At 53.6% G+C, this 13524-nt stretch overlaps 3 protein-coding genes across 3 annotated transcripts; 2 read left to right on the top strand and 1 right to left on the bottom strand.

The window, feature by feature from the left end:
• Positions 1-208: 208 nt before the first annotated feature.
• On the top strand, positions 209-2878 carry Triagg1_1019 (uncharacterized protein; the record flags this gene model as incomplete). Its single annotated transcript, XM_062903816.1, has 2 exons — positions 209-2597; positions 2682-2878. The coding sequence occupies 2 exons, from the start codon at positions 209-211 to the stop codon at positions 2876-2878; spliced, it is 2586 nt and encodes an 861-aa protein (XP_062760243.1).
• Positions 2879-3535: 657 nt separating this feature from the next.
• On the bottom strand, positions 3536-6897 carry Triagg1_1018 (uncharacterized protein; the record flags this gene model as incomplete). The annotated part of the gene is made up of 5 exons (XM_062903805.1): positions 3536-3622; positions 3740-5460; positions 5514-5967; positions 6018-6270; positions 6695-6897. The coding sequence occupies 5 exons, from the start codon at positions 6895-6897 to the stop codon at positions 3536-3538; spliced, it is 2718 nt and encodes a 905-aa protein (XP_062760242.1).
• A 2618-nt stretch (positions 6898-9515) lies between these two features.
• Triagg1_1017 (uncharacterized protein) lies at positions 9516-13041 on the top strand (the record flags this gene model as incomplete). The annotated part of the gene is made up of 3 exons (XM_062903794.1): positions 9516-9766; positions 9838-10031; positions 10103-13041. 3 exons carry the CDS (start codon positions 9516-9518, stop codon positions 13039-13041), a joined length of 3384 nt encoding a protein of 1127 aa, XP_062760241.1.
• Positions 13042-13524: the final 483 nt, after the last annotated feature.

Raw genomic sequence — 13524 nt, 5'->3', positions numbered from 1 at the left:
CCCACCAAAAAATTGAAGTGCCGCCGATCCAGGTGCCGGTCCCAGTCATTCGAGTTGTTTTTCTGACGACGGGATTTGACTCATTGAAGGCCAGGCTCGGGATCGTATTTACGATATCTTGATCCTTTGCCTCTTTTAATTCCTCCAATTCACCTTTCTTGTCGTTGGCCCATTGCAATCGAACATTGCCATCCCACTTCTGCCCCTCATGGAAACGGTGCTTCCCCTGCCGTTCCTTGTCAGTGTGGCCATTCCTCCGGGATTGGCCAACCTCGACGGCCTCAACCGCGAAGAGGTTTCCATCCTCGCCAGTCCGTTCCTCGAGGCAACTCCCAAGATACTGGAAAAGCTGTCTCGATTTTTCAGCCGCCACAGCTCCGAATTCCACGCTCACATCGATGCCACGTCCCTCGAATCCACAGACGATGTGTATGCGCTGCTTGATGGCGGGGCACGCACGGCATTCGTTTCGCCAGAGTCGCTCTCGCAATATGCCGAGCTTGGAGCGAGAGTTTTGCCCGCTGTTTCGAAGCTCGACCTGTCTGCTGCTTCCGAGCACGGCCTCTTGATCAAAGACTTTGACCCCACGGCTGCCAACGTCGACAAGTTTGCCGAAGAGGCCCGAACCAAGAAGTTCAAGGTTCTCTATCTGAAGCCGGTGCCGGAAGTCGCTCTCGACCGGTTCATCCAGGTTGCTCAGAAGTGCAACGCGATTCCGATCCTGCCCTCGACCGGACTTACGACCGATAAGTCCGACGGTGGCAAGCTTCTGCTTTCCAAGGTCATTGCGACATACTGGAAGTCGGATCGCGCTGATGGCCTCATCCCCACGGTGGTTACTGACGTCCACGGGATTGCGCTTGGGTTGGCTTACACAAGTGAGGAGAGTATTCTGGAGGCTTTGCGGACTCAGACGGGCGTTTACCAGAGCCGTAAACGAGGACTATGGGTTAAGGGAGCTACCTCTGGCGACACTCAAGAGCTCGTCCGTATTGCATTGGACTGCGACAATGACACACTCAAGTTTGTTGTACAGCAAAAGGGCCGATTCTGCCACCTTGAGCAATTCGGCTGCTTTGGTGAGCTGACGGGCATCGCAAGACTGGAGCAAACCCTCAAGTCAAGGAAAGAGTCTGCTCCTGCCGGCTCATACACTGCCAGACTATTCTCCGACGAGAAGCTTTTGAGGGCAAAGATCATGGAAGAGGCCGAGGAGCTATGCGATGCCAAGACTCCTCAGGAAATTGCATTCGAAGCCGCCGATTTGATTTATTTCGCTCTCACAAGGGCTGTCGGCGCTGGTGTGAGCGTGGCTGATGTCGCTGCCAGCCTGGACGCAAAGGGCTTGAAGGTCAAGAGGAGGACGGGCGATGCCAAGGGCAAATGGGCCGAAAAAGAAGGAATCAAGCCGTCTGCTCCCGCCGCCCCGGCCAAGGCCGTCGAAGCCGAAAAGCCAAAGAGTGATCGGATTCTCATGCAGAGAATCGACTCCGCCAACGCTACTGAGGCAGAGCTGCTCGAGACTCTGAAGCGACCTTCACAAAAGTCTCCCGATGCCATCTTGAAGATTGTTACCCCCATTATCGATGATGTCCGCAAAAACGGAGACAAGGCTGTTCTCTCTTACACTCACAAGTTTGAAAAGGCCACCTCTCTGACATCTCCAGTTCTCAAGGCTCCTTTCCCTAAGGAGCTGATGGAGCTCTCTCCCGAGACTATCAAGGCGATTGATACCTCCTTTGAGAACATCCGAAAGTTTCACGCCGCCCAGAAGGACGACAAGACGCTCCAGGTCGAGACCATGCCCGGCGTTGTCTGCAGCCGCTTCTCAAGACCGATTGAGCGTGTTGGTCTCTACGTTCCTGGCGGTACTGCCGTTCTGCCCAGCACAGCTCTCATGCTCGGTGTTCCTGCCATGGTCGCCGGCTGCAAGAAGATTGTCCTGGCCTCCCCCCCTCGTGCCGACGGCAGTGTGACTCCTGAGATTGTCTATGCTGCTCACAAGGTCGGCGCTGAGAGCATCGTCCTCGCCGGTGGAGCCCAGGCCGTTGCCGCTATGGCCTACGGCACGGAGAGCGTCAGCAAGGTCGACAAGATTCTCGGACCAGGCAACCAGTTCGTCACCGCGGCCAAGATGCACGTCAGCAACGATACCAATGCGGGAGTGAGCATCGACATGCCCGCTGGTCCTTCCGAAGTCCTGGTCATCGCCGACAAGGATGCCAATCCCGCTTTCGTAGCCTCGGATCTGCTTTCTCAGGCCGAGCACGGTGTCGACAGCCAAGTCATCTTGATCGCTGTTGATCTTACAGAGGAGCAGCTCAAGGCCATTGAGGATGAAGTTCACAACCAGGCCATTGCCCTGCCCAGAGTGGACATTGTGCGCGGCTCCATTGCTCACTCCGTCTCCGTTCTCGTTAAGACTATTGACGAGGCCATGCGCATCAGCAACGAATATGCGCCGGAGCATCTGATTCTGCAGATCAAGGATGCCGCCAAGGTTGTTGACCTCGTCATGAACGCCGGCAGTGTCTTCATTGGCGAATGGACGCCCGAGAGTGTTGGAGATTACTCTGCTGGTGTAAACCACTCACTACGTAAGTCAATACATTCCGCTCCGTTCTTTATTTTTTCGAGATTCACCCTCCTTTGCCATGTCATTGTGCTAACTAGCTACGTAGCAACATACGGATTTGCCAAGCAGTACTCTGGCGTCAACCTCGGATCATTCCAGAAGCACATCACCAGCTCCAACCTAACAGCCGAGGGTCTCCGCAACGTGGGCGGAGCAGTCATGCAGCTGGCCAAGGTCGAGGAGCTGGAAGCTCACAGGAGAGCGGTAGAGATTCGCATCAAGCACATGGATGGGCAAAAATAAACTGGGGGAGGATATATCCGGGAAATGGGTCTGTAAAATTAGCTGGGAAAATATGGAGGCAGGAACATTATGAGAACAGAGAAGAAACAGAATATACTATTGGATATTTATTTTGATAATTTTTTTTTACATCTATGGTGATATGACGATTGCTTTGATGCGATATTCTATAGTAACTCGAAATTCAAATAGACGAACAACTTGCCATAAAAAAAAACATGCCGTCGCAACAAAACTCGCTACAACCCAGCTCAGAAAAGCTGATGCAAGAAAAAATGAAGACTTTTTCTGCTGGCCCTCGCCTTTGCTTTGCACAACTACCGTTGAGATGAACCCCCCCCCCCCCCCTCATCAGATTCCATGATGCCAAAAACGCCTCGCTATGTAATGCCCAATTTGCAATATAATGTGTGAAAACCCCATCAAACCTTCGTTTCTGCTCTAAATGCATCGTCATGCTCCCCTCCCCTTTGCTCCTTCCAGTGTAATCAAAACGTGAAACTGCGCGGAGGCGAAACCCCCGAATCTTCGAAAAGACGTTGATGAAACAACAAAAACGTGATGAACCCAAACCGCCTGAATCGTTCCAAAAAAGAATATGAAGCGATCGAAGAAAAAAAGGACGAAGAAGCGAGCCAAAACAACAAAAGGCCCTCGTTACGACGGAATCGTGGGCGTTCGAATCTCGACGGGTACCTCGAGAGCTGGCAGGTCGTGCTCCTGCTCGACGGCGCCGGAAACGTTCTACAAGAAAAAATCCTTCTTTTAGCTTTTGTTTTTTCTTTGTTCTTTTTCTTCTTCTTCTTCTTCTTCTTTCCTTCTTCAATCCCTCGCCTTCTCTTCCATGGATAAGTGACTGACCCCAGTGATGATCTCGGCTGGGACATCTTCCACCACCCGGGTGTCATCGTCCGATGCCTCGGCATCTTCATCTTCGTAATTCTCCTCGTCATCGGCATCTTCATTCTCGATGCTCTCGAGAATGTCGTCGCCCTCGTAGTCCTCGTGCGAGATGTAGCTGTCTGCGAGCCCTTCACCAACCTCTTCATCGTCTTCTTCCTCTTCCTCTTCCTCTTCCAATTCCTCGTCCCCCTCCTCATCGGTGTAAGTGCTGCCCTGGTCATCATCTTCGCTATCGCTAGCCGAGAAATCATCAATCTGGAGGGGGTCATCTCTCCAGTACATGAAGTCGGTGTAATCCTCCCCGCCACCCCTGACCAGGGTGTCGACAGGGGGGAAATAGTGGTCCACAACCTCATTAATATTGACATAGGTCATCTTGAGTTTGTTAAGGCTCAGGAGGTCAAGCGATACTTCCGAGTTGGAGTTGATGGTGAAGATGCGGGTTCGTGGCACATCCACCGTTCGGTAGGAAATCTGGTCTGTGAGACGGTTGCCAAACCCGGCGTAGAAGGGACCGCCGTCCGGGCCATACAGGTTTCGAATGTCTCGCAAGGTTGCCATCTTGAACACGTGAGGCTTTCGTAGATAGACCTCGCGGCGCAGCGCAGCCATGGTCCGATCGGGAGACAGAATGGTTGGGCCGTGGGGCATTTTGAAGCCCTCCTGGACAATGTTGTTCAGGTAGGCCCGAGTCGTGTCGGCCTGTCCGACCGAGCGACTCGTCAGGTACATGATGTTGTATCCATTCAGGGCAATATCGCTATAGAGCTTTGCGATGCCAGAGTGAGTCCAGTCTCGGCCAATCATGTTGAGCACATGACCGAGGGCATCCGACTTGGTGATGGTGCCGTCGATGTCCGAAATGACCACGGGCGTATCGTGCTTCCACAGATACAGGTTGGCCGCGCACGTTGCTCGGTTGACTGTGAAGCTCATCGAGTTCTCCCCGTACTTGAGGCTCATGTCCTTCAGCTGATCGCTAGTCAATCGAAGTGTCTTAGCGTAGCTCTTGGGGGGCTGAAGGGAGCCGGTCGGGCTTCGAGGGGGCGTGTGCATGCCGCCAGGACCAGCATCAGACTCTGAACGCCGGTGAGAGGGAATGTGTGGTGCGGTGGTGACGTCGCTGCCATCGCTTTGGTAGCCCGGATCCGATATGGCGTCGGCAGCAACCGCGCGGCGGTGTGCTTGCAATGACGACTCAATAGTCTTGTTCATGGCGGCCTGCTTGGCGTCTTCGCTGCTGTAGACCCAAAGGTTGCCCTCTTCATCAAACCCAAACAAGGCTCCGATGTCATAGTTGCCGTCCATTTCCTCAGAAAGAATGTTGCGTGCAAGGACTTCGGCACGAAGCATGTCCTCCTCGTTGCTCTTGAAGCCCGTCATGTCCAGCATAAGGTCTCCCGTCTCGGTAATGTGAGTTGGAATGTTGACCGCAGACAATCCCTTGGACAAGGCCCTAGCGCGTGCAATGGCCTCCGTGGGTCCAAGCATCGGAGGGCTGTGTGACCGTTCAGACTCGGAAGGGCTTTCGTTGTCCGAAATGGCTTCGTCATTGTGTCGTGTGGTTTTTCTCAAGATGTCGTCGCTGTGAGGTCGGTCGAAGGCCCCGCGCCAGTCACCGCCAGGGCCAGGATGGGAGCTGGAGAGCGGCGGGGAGGACGACAGAGGCGTAATCATGCCTGTGACTATAGTGAGCAATGGAATCCTCACTACTTAAACACAGAAGACGTACCGTTCTCATCGGGCTGGATAATGGCGGGCGATGGGCGACGGGCCTTTGCTGGCTCTCCGTCAAGCTCCAGAGTGTCCGGCTCTTGCAGGGCGGACGAGGCATCATCTGCCGGCCCAAAAGGCGGGCTGCTTGCGGGAGAAACCAGCGGGGACGTCTGCATCGATTCCGGGATAGAATCAGACGTCTCAAAGACGAAGAAGGCCTCGCCGCCCTCGCCCAGCTTCATGGAGTAGGGCTGCTTGGAGCCATTGATGCGGAACTCGACCTTCTTCTCGTACGGGCGCAAGAGCGAAAACTTGCCGAAGCGGACATGGAAGGGCGAGCAAGCCAAGGTGCCATCATCGCGCTCGACGACAATCACGTCAATGGCACCGCTGAGCGTGGCCGGGTTGATGGAATTCCAGGCCGTGGAAACCGAGTCGCTGAGGTTTCGCACGTACTGCATCGTGCCGAACTGCAAACGGGTCTGGTATCGATCCGCCCCCAAACGCTGCCTATACCTACTAGTAGTACTACGGAGTGGTATCCCGTGCTTGTACTTTGCGAAACACGTTTCCGAGAGGACGACGGGACAATTGGGCGAGCAGCCTGGCCTGCAGGTCTCTTTGGGCACTCGGTCGACTTTGTATGAAATGGCAAACGGAGGGCAAACGGAGAAGAATTGGGGGACCCTGGCACGGGGTGGATCTTTGTTGGGATGCCGGTGGTGACGTCGGTTTCAGACGGCGCGCTTCCCTGGCATGTGAAATTATGGGCACTTTTGGGCGGTGCGTCGGTTGTTTAGCGGTCCGTCACCAGAAACTGAAAATGCACGCAATGGATGGGCCGCTGAAACATGGGCCGCAGATCGAGAGGATCGTGAAGTTCAGAACAAGGCAAACCACGATGTCAGAATACACATATACATACACATATTGATGAGAAATCCCCCGGGGAAAAGGTGGCAAAGCGGGCCGCCAATTGTTGAGAACGTGCTGCTTGTCCGTTGATCCAACAAGCTGCGCTTCGGCTGCAGGCACACACATGATCCAAGGCTTGGGCCAAATTCATCCGTTTGACAAGCGCTGTGGGGGGCGCGCCCGGCAAGGACCATGTACAGGGTACCTGCGCTGTACTCTCCGTTCCGGGTTTGACTCGCTCCGTTGGCACCTCCAGCAGCCCTTCAGGAGGTTTACGTTTACCGCAGTAGGCAGGCCGCTGACGGGGGGGTCAAGGGGGCCTTGGGGATCCAGCGAGATTTGGCGGCCCAGCGAGATTTGGCAGCCCTGAGGCCCCCGTGGAAGGCCCTTGGAAAAGGCGGAACATCGCGCGGCGAATCCGGGGTACCCCCAAGTACTGGGGACTTGGCGTTGCCGAACCACGGATCCATCATGTGCTCAACCATTGCCATGGGACATCAGGCGAGAAAATTGCAAAAGAACAACGTAATAGCTCACGGAATAAAGCAACCCCCAACAAGCCGAGGTTCCAGGCTTCCATTGGCCTTTTGCCTCTTTTGATGACTGGCCTCACACGCTCACACTGAAGGATTCTAGCGGCTCTTCTCGTGCAAGCATCCGCGACGGGGCCATCATCCCGTATTACCAGGAGGCTCACCTGACAGACCAAGCATGCCAGAGATGAGTCGTCGAGCCGGGGCTGATCCTTTGCTTGCTTCCCCCCCAAACACCGTCCTGCTGGTTATCGACTACAAGCAGTATGGCTCAGATCGTAGATGACTGGAGCCTGGGCTTTGCGGGTGACTCCAAGGAGGTCTGCCAATATCATCAGCTTACTACATGTGCAGCTCACTGGTATTTATACATCAATAAGTATGCACTAAGGTAAGGGGCATACGGTTTGACACATGCTTGTGGAGGTCATTGTCTCTTCTCATCTGTGCTTGTGTAAGACAGCATCTCCCTACCAAGACCTTTCTCTTGTTTTTTTCCTGTTTGGGGCTTACTTCCCCAGACCAAATGGATGAGGGAATTAGGAGGGGTAATGAGAGGCTCTACATGGATGTTGATCCAGTTCGCACGCTGATCTCAATAGAGCCCATCACACAAACATCATAGTGAAATAATGGCCAAAAAAGGCACGCTGACGTCAATGGTAGAGTATCCTTACAGAAGGTTAGTCAGTCAGGTTACAGTTCGTAGACAAATGCAGATGTATGTAGGGGGATATTGACCCTTGCAGCCGGGTGAGCAAGCGACGTCTGTAAGAGAAAGACTTGAACGAGCAACTCCACGATACTTGGCGCAAACAAAAGCTGTGGCTGGGCTTGGAAACCTTATCTATAACCAGCACTCTCTAGCCTATAGAGTTTTCATACCTACACATGTAAGCTGCGAAAGCTTGCTTGGTATAGGTAAGTAAGACAATAGCAACGTAGAGCTGAGCTGACGACATCCTCAGATCTTTTAGTAGCTATAGTGCAATAGCTGTTCACCGACTTGAGCTTCATGCCATTAGCACACTTGCTTCCGAAGGTTACACAGCTTGAGACTTGATATAGCAATACTACTTGACAAAGCAGGTATCCGTCTAGATGGCAGTGCACGGCCGTTGTTTTCCACCCGTGTATTTGTGTCCAGAAATTCTCTCCGAATCCAGTCTTCCCTGGGTAGTACATGATAATCGTACCTAGATTGGCTGCTCTTTACTCCGTACATGTGCTTCCATGGCCAAGGCATGGGTAGCCTTAATTGCAACGTAGAAATGGATCCAAGAAACTGTGGTGGTATATTGACAAAACCTAACGCAAATTCTTGTGTGCACATTTCTTCTGCAATTGGTCTTCGACCTCGAGGCTAACCAACCACTCCAACCACTCATCAACGACTCGTCAACAGAAGCCAGGGCCGTTGCTTGTCCACAGTCACCGCTCAGACCGTGCTTGTAAATGACGTGGTAGTACGAAACGCACCTCGGCCTTCCCCTCCCGTGTATGTTGACAGCCGTGCATCATGTCCCGTGAAACTCGCGGCTTCAAGTGGTCGATACTAGGTAGGTATGCAGGCAGCCCCCAGTGGAGAGAGTACGAGTGCATGTACATGTATTTAACCTTTCACGTTTCCTCCTCGCTACGACAGGGCAATGGCGATAGATATCACAACAATTTGATGCATTTACCTCTACAACTCCTGCTGCCTTGTATCTTGAAAACTCGAGGGCTTCCCAAAGCAACAACCGCGGCTCATCTCGCAGATCAACTCATCAACCGGCAGCCTCCCATTGCCCTAGCAAGGATCGCCACACAAGGTCCACTCCATACATTTCCTGGTGTCATTCGCAGAGTCTTGCTCAGTTTTTTTTTTTTTTTTTTTTTTTGCCGATACGATAAGGCCTTATGCACGTCAATTTTATTCCCTTTTTTATTTTCCTTGCGAACAACACTAATCTTCAACCTTGGATCCATTTTTAGAACTCCCTTTTCCAACTGCAAAAGCTCGAGTGGCGCCGGCACTGTCTTTTACAACATAGGTACCGTTCACAGTGCCTCTCCGACGCCACGCCATCCGGTTTACACATCCATGTTCAGCCTGAATACACCAAGTAGCGTCTTGCACCACAAACTCCGAGTCTCGTACGGCGTCCATCTTCGAGCTCGACTACTGCCTCCCCAGCTTGGCACCCAGGCTGCTAACCTCCTTGGCAGAGACTAATTGAGGTTGTTGGTTTTGCTGCCAGGATTCTTCCAATTAGCAGCACAGTGCGGTCCTTGGCTGCTCCTACCGAAGCTCTCTGCGCCGTGAAGTGCATTACAGCACATTTCGCTGGTTCGGATTGAAATCACTAGGTGGCTTCTTGTCCGTGCCAGCTTGTCATCTTTGCACGGCGTCTACACAGTGGCAGAGAAAAAAAGGAAAGAAAAACAGAGCCAGCCCTGCTAGCCGGCCAATCGGCGGCCCGGCTTTACTGGGGTCGCCTGCTGCTTCTTTTCTCCCGCCTCCAAACCTCCAACTACCGACATCCTCCCGCCTGGGTCGGCATTTCTGGCTAAGTCCATCTGAGAACATGTCATGGGAGCTTCCAGCCCTGACCCTTCTCTCCCTCAGCGCTGTCGGCTTTTGGGGGCTTGGTAGTCCTCAGCCCTTCCACCGCAAGGCCCTGTATATCCTCGTCAGCGCCTCCGCCGTCCTCGTCGATCCTCGCCAGCTCGCCGCGCGCATGTACGCAAGCGCCCACGACGCCATTGTCGACTACCAGCTCGATGCGCTGCTAGCCCAGCACTTCAAGATGGCGCTCACTCTCGGAGCCGTGCTCTGGTCCGTCGCTGTCCATTTCGAGCTGTTGCTGTTGCTGCTGCCGTTGCCGTTGCTGACTTGTCCATGTCCAGGCTGCTTCACCGGGGGTGGCAAACCCTCTGGAAACCCGTTCCCGAACTCATCAACATCCTAGGTGTCGACATCCCCGAACCTCCCGATGTCAGTCTGGCTGGAATTCGATCCGATGCGGCTACTCTCAGCTGGACTCGCCCGACGAGCAATCGACCTGTGCAGAAATATTCTATCCAAGTCAACGGAGTGCATGGTACGTATTCGCTGGCATGAGAATACTCCAATCTGTCCCATGTCTGTAATCTGACCTTTTCTGGACAATAGTGGGCGATTCCCCAGGCAACGAGGTGGCCATTACGGTGACGGGGCTGAAGCCGAACCATTTCTACAACATTCGCGTTGTTGCCGTGGGTCCGAACAATTTCCAAGCCGGCAGTGCCCTTTTACGATTGCGCACATTTGGCAAGGATGGGAGACCACTTCTGGGCAACTCGCGACTGCCTACTAGCTTTACGGATCCGGACCAGCCTCGAATCATCCCTGGCGATGATGAAAGCGACGACTCTGACGATGCCCAATTCCCGGTACCATCGGTCGAAGCCGCCCCTGTTCTTGACGGTAACTCGGCCAACTCTCGCGATGCCAACGGTACCGTGCCAGGGCAGAGGCGCAACACAATAAATCGTCGCCATTCGCCTTCTGTCGCGAGCATGGACCAGCCTCACATCAAGCTCCCAATTCTCGATGGCCCCGAACTGTCGCTTGACGAGTTGAATTGTAAATTCGAAGGCATTAGAAAGGAAATCGAGGACACATTGGCCCTTTACACAAAGGAACAGTCCGAGGCGCAGCAACAGGAAGAGGAGTTGAAAAAGGAAAAGGAGCGTAAGCGTCAGATGTTGAAGGAGAAGGAGGAGCAGACGGCCCAACTCAAGGCCATGGTGAGAATTACGATGGAGCAGATGAGAGCGGCGGAGAAGGAGCGAGCAAAAAAGGAGCAGCAATTGCGGGACAAGGAGGCCAAAAAATCAAAAGTGCGAGATAATGTCTCCAAGCTCGAGTCTGAGATCCAGCGCATGAAAAGGGATCGTGAAGGGTTTGAGGCGCAAAAGGCTGCCTTGGCGGAGAAGAGGGACAAGGATGTGCGAAAGCTCGACGAGATTAATACTGAGCTTTTGGATAAGTGTGCCGAGCTTGAGGCAGAGTTGAAAGACAAGGGGAAACAATTGCAGGATCTCAAAGCTGCTCGAGAGCAGCTTCCCGATGCGCACGATGAGCAGTGGAAGGAGGAAGACCTGAGGTTGAGGAGGGAGTGGGAGGCCAGGAGAAAGGAACTGCATGCTCGGTGGGTGGCGGAAGCCAAGAGATCCTACGAGCTTGACCAACAGATCAACATGGTGACGAAGCAGTTGAGGATGGAGCAGGCCAACCTCGAATTCTTCAACCAGGGAGTCGCTCCCAACCCCAATGCGGACTTTGACATGTCTCCGCCCGCTCGACCTAGGCGTCTAAGCCAACACGGCGTCCCGATGCCCGAAAATCTGTCACCAAGCCCGATTGTTCCCTCTGACCCTACCTTTCAACCGCCTGCCGGCTTCTCCAATGCTGGATTTGGCCCAGCTCTGTTTATGGACGTGGCGGCTCATGGCCATGGCGAGCCCCAGACGGAAGCTGAACTTAGGGAGGCCAACGGGCCGCTGAGTCCGTCGGCAGCTCGCTCATTTCTCCCTTCTAACATCTTTGACGAAATGGAAGAGCCTGACTTGGACCCCGAAGACAATCTCCTGCCTGAACCTATCCACGCAGATGACGACGACAACATTCAGTCACCGGCTTCTGCAAGCCCGCCCTTTAACATATTCGCAAGCCCTCATGGTTCTTCGAGCAATTTACCGTTCCCCCAATACAATGAAACCCGCGACAGGCGGCCGTCTGTGACTTCGCTGGGGTTGAATCACTCTGCGACTTCTCCTCCCGCCACTGGCCATAGGCTGTCCAACCTTTTGGCGGCGCTACGTAATAGGGGCGCTAAGCCTGCGGATGAACTGGGACCAGCTATCGGGTCGCTCAAGCCCGGGCAGAGCCAATCTTTCCCTCGAGGAACGGACGAGCAGGAGGTGTTGGAAAATCGCCGAAAGATAAACTTTTCCTCCTGGATGAACCGCAACTCGACTGGGCCGGATAGCTTTGCTGGAATCCCCTTTTCGACATCCCGACCGTTCTCGGCACGCCGGCTAATTCCATTTGGCAACTCAAGCGGTGGCGCATTTGTCGATAGAGACGCTGACGGATCCCGGCCGCCGTCCATAAACTCCATCGACCTGCCACGGCCGTCCACAGACAGCGGCTCCATCTGGGGAGTGCAGGGAGAGCAGGGAGGCTTGCTAAGCACCAAAAACCGGCTGTGGTCGCCTGACAATCGATGGCCCTCTAGGAGCGGCTCTAGGCGCCCGTCAATTCATGGATCGCCATCCATCCTGACCACCACCCTGGCGTCCGCCGAAGATGTCATACTCGATGATGATGACTTGCTTGACCCGCAGACTTCGCCTAGCCAGATTGGTGTCATCGGTTCCCGTCCGCCAACGGCGTTGAAATCTATCAACCAGCGTCTGAATCCGACAGCCCCGACATTCATGGGCAACTTTTTCCGCGGTGCTGACAAGTCTAAGAGCAAGGATAAGAGCAAGGACAAGACCAAGGAAGAAAAGGCCAAGGACACAGAATATCCCCATGGACTGGATGATTTCCCATCGGAGGCATCAATGTCTCGGGACACTAATTCTATCCACACTCAGGGCTCAGTTGCCGAGTCCCACGATTCGCTGATGCTTGGCTCGACTTTATCCAACACGCCATCTGATCTCAACTCCAACGCTGACTCTGCCGCCAAAGATCAAGACAACGTCGTCATGAAACTGTTCCGCAAGGGAAGCTCCAGCAAGTTTGGCCTGTCGACTAGACTAGGCAAAGACTCGGGGCTCTTTAAGAAAGGACCCGGTAGCGCCACGAATTCGGATAGAAATATGTCTGTAGACCACCGATCTAGCATCGGCGATATCGACGATCTAGGCGAGGACGCTGCTCAGCTTGGCCGAAGCTTTGACAGCTTGGCAAGCAGCCCTTCGCTCGGCCCCTCTAAATCGAGAGACTCAAGGGAGAGCCGGATGAGCGGGTGGCGCTTCTCCATGAAGAAGAAGGGCAAGGATACGGTCAAGGAGAAGGAAAGCGTCGAATTTGACAAGTATGCCGAGGAGGAATAAAGGCGTGCGTCAGGAACGCATCAAGAGGAGTTGAGGCCATATATATAATGCCTCACGGCGAGATAGGTCAAGGCAATACACGTACCGAGGTAGCCTGTCATCAGGTAAGTACTAAGTCAATACAGCATACAGAGCAGCTGCCATATGCTCTCCATTTCAACACTTGAGTCTCCATGAACTTGTGGGTTCCAAAGAGCCGCCTTGTATAAATAATCTAAACATTCATATTACCCATGTCAGTGTAGTTCCCATGGTTTCATTTGCAGTGTCATCTTGAAGAAGCCATGAGACTAACAAGAAGGACGACCCACTTTAACTTGAATAAGAAACGCCCAGACTAGTCCCCTCTTGGCCGCCCCGGCTCTTGCAGCATCAGGAGCTACCCGCACTCTGTACCTGGTACCAAGAACATTTAAAGTTGCTGGATAAACGAGTCGCAGCCTGGCCCAGGTTAACACCGGCTTTACACAATTCGCATCATCC

Source organism: Trichoderma aggressivum (genome assembly GCF_033847375.1).
Source record: "Trichoderma aggressivum f. europaeum strain CBS 100526 chromosome Unknown scaffold_002, whole genome shotgun sequence".
Classification (NCBI taxonomy): Eukaryota; Fungi; Ascomycota; class Sordariomycetes; order Hypocreales; family Hypocreaceae; genus Trichoderma; species Trichoderma aggressivum.
This window is presented reverse-complemented; position numbering and strand designations above follow the sequence as displayed.